Source organism: Peromyscus maniculatus, chromosome 3 (assembly GCF_049852395.1).
Source record: "Peromyscus maniculatus bairdii isolate BWxNUB_F1_BW_parent chromosome 3, HU_Pman_BW_mat_3.1, whole genome shotgun sequence".
Lineage (NCBI taxonomy): Eukaryota > Metazoa > Chordata > Mammalia > Rodentia > Cricetidae > Peromyscus > Peromyscus maniculatus.
The window spans coordinates 61,898,145-61,911,212 of record NC_134854.1 but is presented as its reverse complement, the minus strand read 5'-3'; the positions used below and the strand labels follow the sequence as shown (position 1 = coordinate 61,911,212).

The 13,068-nt window shown below is 51.4% G+C and overlaps 1 protein-coding gene and 1 long non-coding RNA gene across 6 annotated transcripts in view; one reads left to right on the top strand and one right to left on the bottom strand.

Annotated features, from left to right (window-relative positions):
• Positions 1-3,615: 3,615 nt before the first annotated feature.
• Positions 3,616-5,399, bottom strand: LOC143272323 (uncharacterized). The gene is made up of 3 exons (XR_013049790.1): positions 4,934-5,399; positions 4,654-4,767; positions 3,616-3,764 (listed from the first exon to the last, which is right to left on the bottom strand). It is a non-coding gene; the product is annotated as an uncharacterized LOC143272323 (long non-coding RNA).
• The window catches only part of Ccdc136 (coiled-coil domain containing 136), a 31,570-nt gene continuing 22,831 nt past the window's right edge, over positions 4,330-13,068 (top strand). Inside the window, exons 1-4 of one of the 5 annotated variants that reach the window (XM_076566590.1) lie at positions 4,330-4,468; positions 5,205-5,312; positions 7,317-7,571; positions 7,656-7,730. In XM_076566590.1, coding sequence (XP_076422705.1) covers positions 4,411-4,468; positions 5,205-5,312; positions 7,317-7,571; positions 7,656-7,730 — 496 coding nt within the window. In that variant the 5' untranslated portion in view covers positions 4,330-4,410. Of the gene's footprint in view, positions 4,469-5,204; positions 5,313-7,316; positions 7,572-7,655; positions 7,731-10,578; positions 10,723-13,068 lie in introns of those variants that run through there. The other 4 variants (XM_076566589.1, XM_076566591.1, XM_076566588.1 and 1 more) reach the window with 4 other exon arrangements.

The following is a 13,068-nucleotide window of genomic DNA, read 5'->3' as shown; positions in this document are numbered from 1 at the left end:
TGTGTGTGTACCCTGATGTAGGTAGGGGTCCACGGCTGCAGGTGCATTGTGTGAAGAGGGCTGTGTATACACAATACATGCAGGTGAAGGAACCAGGCTGCCAAGCACATCACAAGAGGGAGGGAGGAGGGTACATAACTAAACCCAAACAGGGTCCCAAGTTGCTACACTGTTCTCTGTGCTTACCTACCTCAGAATCAAATTCGGCAGGATAGTAATTGTCCCAGAGAGATGGCTTAGTGAATGAGATCACTGGCTGCTCTTCCAGGAGACCGGGGTTCAACCCCAGAACGGACATGGCAGCTCACAGCCCTCTGTAACTCCACTCCTGGCACTTCACACGCGTGCTGCACAGATGGAGATGTACAGGATGCCCGTGCGCCTCCAAACAAGCAAATGTAAAATACAGCTGTAAAAACCAGAATTACTTCTGGGAGAGAGAAATTCAGTTTTCTTTAGTGATGTGACCCCCTGGTAGGCCAACCACACTCCAGGACAGGCCCGGCTCCCGAGGGTAGGAGCGCAATACAAAATGGACTCGATTAAAAAAATAAGAAATGGCCGGGCGGCAGCGGCGCACGCCTTTATTCCCAGCACTCGGGAGGCGGAGGCAGGCGGATCTCTGTGAGTTCGAGGCCAGCCTGGGCTACCAAGTGAGCTCCAGGTAAGGCGCAAAGCTACACAGAGAAACCCTGTCTCGAAAAACCAAAAAAAAAAAAAAAAAAAAAAAAAAAAAAAAAAAAATAAGAAATGAAGAAAGACAACTCAAAGCTGGTAGTAGTGAGGTGAGCGTGAAGAGGGTGGACACGGAGGACTGGGGGAAGGAAACAGAATCAAAATACATTGTATGAAATTCTCAAAGAATTAATAAAAATATACAATTTGTTTCAAAGTAAAGTTTAAGAATGGCTGGGTAGGAGGGCACTTGCCTACCATGCACTAGGTCCAAGGTTCGCTCCCCGGTATCCCATGAAAAATCAAACGATATGAACAGTCTGGTGTGCACACGTTTGTTACATTAGTCTTTGAACTTTACTTTTCTGCATGTTGCAAATGCTCATTTTAAAAATGTTTTAATGGTTGCTCTGAGCATTTAGAAATCAGGCTAAAGAGGGATAAATGGCTGCATCAGTCCTCAAAAAAGGATGATCTTCTGGGATAGGATTGGGGGTGAGGCTGAGTCCTAACCTCTGGGATTATGAGGATTAATCCAGATCATCCCTCTAAGCTGATCACCTGGCTGACACTCCCAGCATGCCTGGCCTTTCAGAGACACACCCGTAAACCACAGCCCCCCTCCCCAGATCTGCTAAGTTCTTTCCTTCTGCCCCCTAACTTTGCCCTCATCTCAACCCCGTACTGATCTGAATAGAGTTTGCCTCCTACTAATAGACTGGTTCAGGTCCCCCTTGAATGCTAACCCAGACCAACAGTGAGTGGTGACCTGCACCCCAGGAACCAGGGAGAGCTTAGTCCCAGTGCTCAGAATCTAGGCTCCTCAAAGGAGAGCTTGGACTCCCGGATGTCACAACTGACAACTTCTTCAAGTGACAACTCCTTTCTTTTGCTCATTGCCAATGGCTAGTGTGACCTGTTGCTGAGACAGAATCAGGAGGTGCACAGGGCAGAGCCACTGAGCTTTGAGAATCAGTCTCCTTTAGATCCCCCACGGCAGCCACTTTGCATCATCTCTAACAATCACGTTGCTGCCCAGGCCTGGCTGGACGACCTTCTCCACCGCTGGATCACTACAGCCATAGGTCTAGAGTAGGAGCCTGTCTTTCCTGGAGACCATGAAAATGAAACATCCTTCATTTCTCCATTCACCGGGCTGGGGTGACCGGGACTTACTACTGACTTCTGGGCATTATTGTTAATAAAAAAACATGAGTTTAAGTTCCTGAGTTAAATTCTGTGAGGAGTGATGAGGATTATTAACACAGTTGGAAGATCCACGTTTACTCATTTTGTTCCATGGGCCAGTTCTTTGTTGGAAGCTGAAGATACAAAGATGACTAGAGTCAGGCCATGGTGGCGCACGCCTTTGATCCCAGGCGGATCTCCGTGAGTTCAAGGCTAGCCTGGGCTACAGAGTGAGTTCCAGGAAAAGCGCAAAGCTACACAGAGAAATCCTGTCTCGAAAAACCAAAAACAAACAAACTAACTAAAAAACAAAAATAAAAACAAAAAACCCAAAGATGACTAGGATACTTCCCAACCTTAACTGCAGGAAATTCGGTGATTTTCCTGAGGGAGCACAGCAGAGTTATCTAACAAGGAAGAGGTGGGGTGTCTCGAGACTCTCAACCCAGGGCTGAAATTACTGATAAGCACAGGATGGGCAGGCAAAGAATGCTTCGTTCCTGTGGAACATGGGGGGCCCAAGAGCCTGGCAGCCTGAGGGGGTGAGCATAGCCAATCCATGTCCAAACTTTAGGAATGAGACTACAAGACAAAGAACTGTTACGTGTAACCAGCTTAGAAATGCCCCACAATTATGACCCGGGGAGCCCATTCCTGTGAATCCACTTCTGACCTGAATGAGACCTGCTGAGATGTCAGCTCTGCCTCAAGATCAAAATCACCTCTTGATTGAATGGTTGAAAAAGGGAAATAATTTTTGGTTGTGAGCCTAGCCTTTAACGGCTGAGCCATCTCTCCAGCCCTAGAAAGACACGGAGAAATGGATGAGATCTACATGAACAGCCTGGACATGAGTGGGACCAATGAAGGGCAACGGTCGAGGGAAAGAGAGCGGGAGATCCTAGCTGGATCAAGAAAAGAGAGGGAGAACAAGGAATAGGAGACCAGGGTAAATGAAGACCACATGAAAAGGGGAGGAAGCAGAGAGCTAGGGAGGCCCACGGAGATCCACAAAGATACCCCCGCAAAAGACTGCTGGCAATGGTCGAGAGACGGCCGGGACTGACCTACTCTGGTGATGGGATGGCCAAACACCCTGATAGTTGTGCCATAAACCCCATCCAAGGTCTGAGGAATCTGGATGCAGACATCCACGGCTGGGCCCCTAGTGGAGCGCTGGGAGTCTAATTAGTGAGAAAGAGGAGGGTTTATATGAGCGAAAATTGTTGAAGCCAAGGTTGGATAAAGCACAGGGACAAATAACCAAATGAATGGAAGCACAGGATCTATGAACCAAAGGCTGAGGGGCCCCCAACTGGATCAGGCCCTCTGAATGGGTGAGACAGTCATTTGGCTTGATCTGTTTGGGAGGCAGCTGGGCGGTGGTGCCGGGTCCTGGGCTCCTTGCATGAGTTGGCTGTTTGAATCCTGGGACTTATGCAGGGACGCTTGGCTCGGTCTGGGAGGGGAGGACTGGACCTGCCTGGACTGCGACTATCAGGTCGATCCCGGTCCTCGGGGGAGACCTTGATCTGGAGGAGGTGGGAATGGGGGGTGGGCTGGGGGGAGGGGGAGGGGGCGGGGGGAGAGCATGGGAATCTGTGGCTATTATGTGGAACTGAATGGTGTTGTAAAATAATAAATAAATAAATAAATAAATAAATAAATAAATAAATAAATAAATAAATAAATAAATAAGAGCAAAACCTGAAGAAAAAAAAAAAGGGAAATAAGCCCCGTGGTTTCCCACACCTTCTGTTAGAGGGAACGTCAGCGGTGCCCACACGGAACAGGCCATAGCGTGCGTGACCCGAAGGACAGGAGAGAGGGCAGGTCTTGGTGTACTGAGGCAGCAAGGGTGGACTACGGAGGATTCCTTCTAAGTCGGTCCTTGGCTCTGACTTGATGGGAAAAGCAGCAATGATCACCTTGCAGTTGGCACATCCAGGTCTCAGCTTCCCTACCCTCCAGCCCTGCAGCGGCTCTGAGGCACATGAGGCCACCGGGTGGGGTGGGGACAGACTCTGTAAACTGCGTCCATGGGGACGCTGACCCTACGTGGAGACCAAGGAAGTGCGCGTGTGTCTGCGCACTTGCGGGAAGCAGTCCATTCTAGGATTTTTTTTTTCCCTCACTCACCAGGCCGGACCAGGCCCTGAAACCCAGCAGAGACCTCCCCACGAGCCTCTGACCCAGGGTGGGTTCTGCCGCCAGAACCAACCCATCTTGTCACTCCTTGGGAGCATCCTTAAGACCCCGCAGCTCACGTCCGCCGTGCAGGCGCACCCGACCCGGGGCTGCCGCGGGTGAGCCTTGGGCACTCCGGGGACACGCGCTGAGCCTCCTGCACGGGTCCCTACCCGGTCCGGAGCTGGGGACAGGGAGGGTTTCCGGGCGGCTGCGGGCGGGCACCCGCGTCAGGTGGCCAGGCCAGGCCCCGCCCCCTCGGCCCGCCCTCTCTCCTCCCTGCGCACCGGGCTCCCGGTCCCCGGCCCGGCGGCTGCGGCTTCTGCTCGGGAGGTGGCGGCGGCGGCGGCGGGAGCGGCCATGGAGGCAGGCGGCGGGGCCGGCGCGGGAGCCGCGGGCTGGAGCTGCCCCAGCCCAGGTCAGAGCCGCCCCTCCCTCCGTTCTCCTTACCCCCCCCCCCCCCCCGGCTCTCCTTCCTCCTGACCCCCAGGTGCTGCGGGTGCTGAGTCGACTCCCTCCCCCCTGGCCTCCACCCGAGACCGCTCTCCATCCTTGGACCTGGGCCGTCCCCTCCCTAGCGGTCACTCTCCAAGCGCTCCCCACCTCGTCTCTCCAGCCCGTGAGGGGCGGTGGTGGGGGGCCCGGCGGCTCTAGAGTCTGCACCCTTCCAATTCATAAAAGCTCTTGACCACGGGGTGAGGGTGGGGTGGGCGAGGTCTAGAGAGGGAGGGGAGGAGAGAGGAGAGGCCTGGGTCGGAGCCCCTTCCCTCCAGGTCCGGCCGCCCCTCCCTTCCCTGCTTTGCGCCACCGCATCCTCCCAAACCCTTCTTTCTTAGTTCCCATCCTACCCCTCTTCTCCTCGTGCCCCAAGCTAAACACTCACCCTCTTTCCGTCTGGGCGAGGGAGAGGAGCCGGCAACATCCTGGAACAGGGTTGCTGAGGTTGGGCAGCGCCGGGCCGGGGTCCTCTCCTTAGACAGAGCACGAGAGGCGGCCGAGGGAGTAGAATCACAGAGCTGGGCAGAGTGAGTCAGGCTCCTCCAGGGGGATTACAAATTCCGGGGCTCCCAGACAAGAACACACGTCCCTTTCTTTCCCCCTCAGCCCCCAGCCTCTCTCGAATCCCACAGTGCCTACTTTCTCCCTGCTCACAGGACCCACAGTAACCACTTTAGGCTCTTATGAGGTATCTGAGGGTTGCGAGAGGAAGAAAGGCCAACGCTGGGGGTCCCTGGAACGCCGTGGGATGCAAGCTATGGAGGGTGAGTTTTCGGGGGCGCGGGGGAAGGCTTTCCATCACCTTACTCCCCAATCCCCTTCCATCCCTCTACCTTCCCCGACCCCAGAGCTCTGAGCCAGGACCTGGCCCTTCGCTCACTTCATCTCAGGCCCCTCCTCCCTGGTGGCAGAGCTCCAAGCCTCCCCTGGGCTCAGGCATTGATGGAAGTTTGGGCACATCCCTTTGGGCTCCAGTCACCCAGCTAACCAGGTTGTGTGTCCTGGGGGAGCTGCCAGACAGAAAGAGGTCCCGCTGAACAGAGCCTGGGAGCAGCCTTTCAGCAGGGGGCTTGTCCTCACTGCCTGCTGACCTGGATCCCAAGCTGTCTTATTTTTAAAAGCCAGGACACGCGCGTGTGAACGGTCTTTCTGGTGCCACCACTGTCAACTTTCAATGGAGCCTTGCGGTTTTAGTGCTTAGGAGAGAGCTAGGTGAAGCCAACTTCCCAACCCCACACTCATGTGACAGGGCAGGTATCCAGGGCTTCCTGTGAAGGGTTCCCAGGCCCTTCTACAGTTCAGTACAGGCCTCCCCTAGAGGCTAGATGATATAAGGGGTCTCGGATGAACTGTATGCTGTTGGTGTTAGAAAGGGAAGACCAGAGATGCTGAATTTAAAAACAAAGCGGTCTCCACCAAGACAAGATTGCTATTTACGGCAACTGCATTGCAGTAAAAGGATGCTCCCCAGCCCGAAATGGGACCAGGACCAGTTCAGGTGTTTTGTTTTGTTTTTGGTTGGTTGGTTTTTGAGACAGGGTTTCTATGTGCAGCAGCCCTAGCTGTCCTGGGACTGGCTCTGTAGCCCAGGCTGACCTTGAACTCACAGAGATCTGGCAGCCTCTGCCTCCCAAGTGCTGGGACCATGCTTGGTTCCAATTCAGTGTTTTGGTTTTTTTTTAATAGTTTATTTTTACTTTATGTGCATTGGTGTTTTGCTTGCACATATGTCTGCGTGAGGGTGTCAGGTCCCCTGGAACTGGAGTTGCAGACAGTTGTGAGCTGCCATGTGGGTGCTGGGAATTGAACCCCAGATCCTCTGGAAGAACAGTCAGTGCTCTTAACCACTGAGCTATCTCTGTAGCCCCTCCAATTCAGTTTTTAAAATACATTAACAGTACTGGAGAGATGGCTTATCAGTTATCCAGTGTTTGATTCCCAGCACCTGCATGGCAGCTTACAACCATCCTATAACTCCAGTTCCAGCGGATCCAATACCCTCTCTGACCCCCAGGGGCACTGCATGCACATGATGGACAGACATACAATCAGGGAAAACACCCATATGCATTAAATAAATAAATAAATAAATAAATAAATAAATTTTAAAATGTGTTAAGGTGGCTGGCTTTCTTTTAGACGTGAGCTCAGCTTCAGACTTACCCTGAAAACCAACTTGGGTTAGCAGGAAAGAGGTGGACCTCATGGTACCCAACAGGAAAAAAAAAAAATGAGTGTAGAAAATTCCAAAAAGGTATTTGATACCATACATTTGAAAGGGTCCCCCACATTTATCCAGTAAAGAACTCAGAGTCATTTCCTTCCAATGTTTTCCTCTTTTACCTACAGGCCAGGCCCCCAGCGCTTTCCTATTATGGAAAGGCTAATACTTGCAAGCCACCAGTTTTTGTTTGTTTCCCCCCAGCCTTGTCCCATTTGGCCTCAATACGCAGCTGCTGTCGTCTGTTCCCTTTCTTGCCTCCTTATCCCACTACCCGTGATCAGGCTGGGAATGCCAGGTGTCCTATGTGTCAGCTTCTTGTGGCTGAGCCAGTGTGAGGATGCTGCAAAGGCGGTAGATATGAGGAGCTTGGCAGGGGGAGCGGGTACTTCCAGACTGGACCCGCCAGAGCCTCACCGAGGGCTCGGACCTGCCCAGGGGAACCTTGGAAGACACCAGGTGGCACTATTCTACTATCCAGGCCCTGGGGTGGTGAGATGCAGGACTCCGGAAGGGCTGACTCTGGTGGGATGATTGTCTCTCCTAGGGGAGGTGTTACTCCCAGCTCTGTATGAGGAGGAGGAGGAGGAAGAAGAGGAGGAGGAAGAGGAAGAGGTGGAGGAAGAGCAAGTGCAGAAAGGAGGCAGTTTGGGTTCCCTGTCCGTGAGCAAGCACCGGGGCCTGAGCCTCACGGAGACAGAGCTGGAAGAGCTGAGGGCTCAGGTGCTCCAGCTGGTGGCCGAGCTGGAGGAGACCCGTGAGCTGGCCGGGCAGCACGAGGACGACTCCCTGGAGCTTCAGGGTGAGCACCTGTGACGGGGCAGGGGGCTGGGCCCAAAGGCTCTGTGTTTCCCCAGTTCCAAGCCAGATGTCCCTCTCACTGCAGGGCTCCTGGAGGATGAGCGGCTGGCCAGCGCCCAGCAGGCAGAAGTATTCACCAAGCAGATTCAGCAGCTCCAAGGTAACTGCACCCCAACTCCAGACAGACACCGGCCACCCTAATCAAACAAACCTATGAGTCGGTACCTTTACCAGTCTCCTCTTTTTTCTTTCTTTTCTCACCCCTTCCTCTCCTCCTTGCCCCCCTGTTCTCCTCTCCCTTGATTTCCTATCTTTGCATTTCTACACGGGGTCCTGACCTCCTCTCTCTTGCCTCCCTTTTCTGTTCCCAGCCTCCTCTCCTGCCTCCCTCCACATCCCTGTTTGCCTTGTTCTCCCATCCAGGGCCAGGGAGGGGTAGGTGATCAAGATTGGATTCTAGCTCTGTTTCTTTTTCTGGTCCTCGACAGGGGCCATAGGAGAGAGCAGGGAGCCAACGGGATGTGACTGGGGGACACTCCATGTGTCTTTGAAGGAAACAGATAATAACCTGAGTTTGTGGCCCCCGAATCCTCTGTTCCAAAGCCTGCATCCCTTTGTCTCGGGAAACAGTGAAGCAGGCGTCCCACATTCCACTGGACTACCAAATAAAGAAGGAGCTTTTGTTACTTCTGTGGGCTTCCGGAAGGTTTTGAGGATGTGCCCTAGAAAACAGCAGGCACTCTGCAGAGAGAGCTGAGATCAAGCCACATGAAAAGTATAAACGGAGGGAAAAAGGTCTGGAAGCTGTCCTGGTGAGAGCAGGCGAGTGTGCAGGACGAGGAGCAAAGAGAAGGGCGCAAGATGTAAGCAAAGGGAGATGCAGGAAATGTCGCAAAGAGAAGGAAGACGGCCGAGACCCAGAGCACAGGGAGGGGAGACGCGTGGGTGTTGGTTTTACATCATCCAAGCTCTTGGGCTTAGCTTTAGCACGTACAAATTTTGTTACCTCGGGCAGGTCACTTTTATCCCTCTGAGTCTCAGTTTCTTGTCTGTAGAATGGGGTGAACTCAGTGGTCTGTCAACTGTCGAGGTCCATTATAGTTAAAGGACCAACAAAGAACACAGTTGACCAAATTCCTGAAGAGTAGATTCCACAGCAGGGCAGGATGGCATAAGCCTGTGATCCCAGCATGTGGGAAGTAAAGGCAGGAGAATCAGGAATTGGATGCCAGCCTTGGCTTCATAGTAAGTTCAAGCCTATCTGGGCTTCATGAGACCCTGTCTCATTTAAAAAAAAAAAAAAAAAAAAAAAAGTAAATTCTAAAGGAAAACATAAACCAAGTTCAGTTGGCAATAAAGGCAATGCATGTATGAACTCAATATAAATATGTGATATGTAGACAGGGATAACATAGGAGTTAGCTTTACATAAGTGACTTTGAAAAGTCTTCTTCAAGAAGATGGCACTTAAGCTGAGTAATGGGAAGGATCCAGCCATTAAAATCTGGTGGAAGGACCTACTGGGCAGAAGGAACTGCAACTTCGAAGGTCCAGAGATGAGAGAGAGCTTCGTGTGTGGGAGGGATAGAACCAAGGTCATTGTAAAGTACATGTGAAGGACCCTGGTCAGAGAGAGCGCCAAGAAGAAGGCAGAGGTCTGGTTACAGTCGGCCTTTATGGCAGCCGACAGGGTTAGCTTTCATTGTCCTGAAGCAGACACTACGGGAGGTATTTTCCAAGGACGGTGACTGATAGGTTTTACATTTTCAGTTTAGCTTTGCCTTTTCCCTCCAGTGTTGGGGACTGAGTCCAAGGCTTTTGTCAAGTGTTCTAACACAGAGCAACACCCTAGCCTTCCAAAAGAGTCCCTTAGATCTAGAGGAGAGGGAGTCCAGTGCACTAGTCGTCCATTTAACCAGTTGGTTTCTTGAATTAAGGCAGTAGAAATGGAGGTCGTTCAGAACATATTTTGAAGGTGGAGCCTTCGTGACTTTACCCAGAGAACATGGGTAAACAGTGATATCTAATTGGCATGGAAAAGGTTGGCAAGAAGTGAGTTTGGGGACTAAGGAAACCAGTTAAGAGTTTTTTGCTGGATGAGTCTGATGTCCAAGTGAGTATGTGAATCCAGAACGGGGGAGAAACAAGGCCTGGAAATGAGATTTGGTAATGTTTAGCACACAGACAGCATTATAACCTATGGGAGATGGGCATTCGGTCACACCAAGAGATAGCAGGGGGAGAGAAAGGGTCCACTCTCCTAAGTAGAGGCCCAAGGTAGGAAGAGGGACAGGAGAAATGGTGATAGCAGGAACCCCAAAGTCCATCTGCCCTGGAAGCCGAGAGCAGAAGACGCTTCTAGGAAGGGATGACCCACTGTGTGGGAAGCTGCCAGGGCAAACGAGGAGGCTCCTGGAGCTGGCAAGATGGAGAACGTGGAGACAGTGCAGACTGGGTTGGAATTGGAGAGAAAAGAGGAGGTCGAATGGGGAACTGAGTACAGATCATGGTGATAGTCATTTTAAAGAGAAATAAGGGACAGTGAAGCGAGGTCAAGGGAGAAGGTTTGTCTTTTAAGGTAAGGAGCTCTTGATCTTATTTATACAATGAAAGAAAAGGTTCAGTTGAGTCAAGTATTAGTCTTTGCTTAGAAAAGAGCATTCCTAGCCAGGCGGTGGTGGCGCACGCGCTTTAATCCCAGCACTCGGGAGGCAGAGGCAGGCAGATAGATTTCTGTGAGTTCGAGGCCAGCCTGGTCTACAAAGTGAGTTTCAGGATAGGCTTCAAAGCTACACAGAGAAACCCTGTCTGAAAAAGAAAAGAGCATTCTTTTCTTTCCAGTATGGAGAAGTCTGAAAATCGGAAAGATCAGGGGGAAAAGGAGTTGTTGCGAGATTTCAGGGATTCCCAGGAGAGGGGCTGCAAGCCTCAAACCCACCCCAAACCCCGCCCCGCGGGAGGAACCTGAGACGGGTCCTTGCGCACGCGCGTTGCCCGTTTCCGCCAAGTGGGGGCGCTCGCGGCCTCAGAGGTAACTGGTGGTCAGAGGCCGTTCCGGCCGCCACAGCCCCCCCGGGGCGGCACCGGCGGGGAGGCGGGAGGCCCCCTGGGAGACCGCTTGTGGGGGGCCGGCAAGATGCAGGCCTTAAGCAGTAAGTGCGAGTCGCCTTCTCTGCCGGGCAAGCCGACTCCCGAGTCCCCTCCACCGCGCCCCGACGGCCCCAGCCCGCAGTCAACCGGCGCCAGCTCTTTGGAACCTGGTCCCCTGCCTTTCCAACTCCTGGCTGGGAGGTCCCATCTGGCTTCCAGGATGGGCCTGGCTCCTGGCCAGCCATCACTACCCCGACTCCCATGATCTGAGAAGGCAGTTTACAGAGCCAAATCCCAAAGAGCTACCAAGTGAGGTTTGAGGGCATGCTAGAGAGACGGAGGTTAGTCGCGGCCCCCGCCCCCAGAATGCCCAGCCCAGGTCCTGGGTCTTCATCATTGTGGCCAGCTGACCCCCATGTCTCTCTCTCCCTCCAACTAGACTGAGCTGAGGATCTGGATCTCACCTCGTAACTGCTTGTGCTGTGGAGTATATTTATGTCGTGGGGTGCCGTGGTTGGCCTTCCCATCTCTTGGCTGTGAACTTTATGAAAGCAGGAAACATGCTGATTTTGTTTTCTTCCTTTCAAATAGGAAGTTAGGGCCCGAGGACGTAGTTCAGTGCCTAGCATACATGAGGTGCTGGGTTCAGCCCCTAGTAAAGGAATTAAAAACAAAATCCAGGAAGTTACACAACCTAGTGCCCATGCTTGATGGAGGCCTGGAGACCCCTTCTCCCTGATGTACGCTGTCCACTAACATTGATAGCTGCCATATATCCAAACAGATCCTTTCTCCCTTCTCCCCGTTCCCATACAGCTTGACACAGGCTGGTCTCAAACTCCTAGGCTCAAGCAATTCTCTTGCCTCAGTCTCTGAAGTACTGGGACTGCAGGCATGTACAACCATGCTCTTAAAATTTGTCTTATAAAACACCTAGGTTTTCTTGAACATGTAATTCTGTATACACAGAAGAAATTCAGGAAAAGTTGAATGAATGAGCCCCTCGTGCATGAATACAGTAAATATTTATTGAGCAGCATTCTGCCACAATGCAGGAGCTGTAACAGTGAACAAAACAGGAATGTTCCCTGTTTTCATAGTTTAGACCCAGGTGAGGATGGACCCCAACACAGGCAAGCATGCTAGAGTTCAAGGAGTCATACCAGCTTTGAAGATTCCTCTTTTGAAGGAGGTTGGGGCGGGGGGTGCTAGGAAAAGATGAAATCTGGATGTTAGGTAGAACCAGCAGGGTTTGGGACATGGGGGCAGAAGGAAGTCTAATTCTCTCTAATCCCTTCATCCTGCCCCCCACTTCTGAATTCTTACTGGAATCCATGCCTTTAACTCTCCACTTTGGAGTTTCACTCATTCCAAATGACGACCTGCATCTGGAAATTTGAAATGCAGAACTAGACTTGGAGACATGGCAACTCACATCTGTAATCCCATCACTTAGGAGGCTGAGGCCAAGTGAGTTTGAGACCAGTCTGTGCTACAGAATGAGACAGTGTCTTCAAAACAGCCAAAGAAACCTCAGATGTTCCATAAGCTCTGACACATTTGCTCTGCACATTAAAATATATGCATAATCCATATGTAAAATGTAGAAACTCGTGAAAATCAAGCAACACAGGTATGATAGAGAGATTAAAATACCTGCCACACGCCATCCTACTCCTCTGAGGCAACTGCTATTCTTTTTCATGTATTTTCTGTGTAGGTGTGGCACACGTGTGTTCATGTGTATGCATGTGCGTGTGAGTGTGTGAATGCAAATGTGTGAGTGTGGAGACTAGGAGTCAAGGTCAAGTGCCTTCCTTAGTCATTCTCCACCTTAATTTTTGAGACAGGGGTCTCTCACTGAGCCAAGAGCTTGCTGATTCAGCTAAACAGGCTAGCCAGTGAGCTCCGGTGACCTGCCTCCTACCCCTGCTCCCCAGTCCCAAGGGCGAGGCTCACTGGCTCACGCACCGTGTCTAAGTTTTATGTGGATGCTGGAGATCCGAGCTCAGGCCCTTATGTGTGCATGGCAAATATTTTACTGACTAGGCCATTTTCCCAGCCTCGAAGCAACTGTTCTTTATGGGCATAGAGCTCTCTATGGGGCATAGACCCTTTTCCTGTGTCTTTAAATGTTTATGTTATATAGTATCTGATTTGTTTTTCTTTCTAGTTAATATAGCATGGAAACATTTGCATATTTTTTTAGTTAGTAAAAAGGTTTGTTTTGACTTACTGTTTTTGGAGGTCTAAAAGCAGCACCCATTGGCTTCTGCTAAGCCCCTCTTGGTAAATTGATTCAAACAATTTGACATAATCAGTCCCCATGTAGGTTACTATTCCATGTTTTATTTTATGATGAACTTCTTTTTTAACTTGACCTTGAATTCTAAATATGTGCTGTCTTG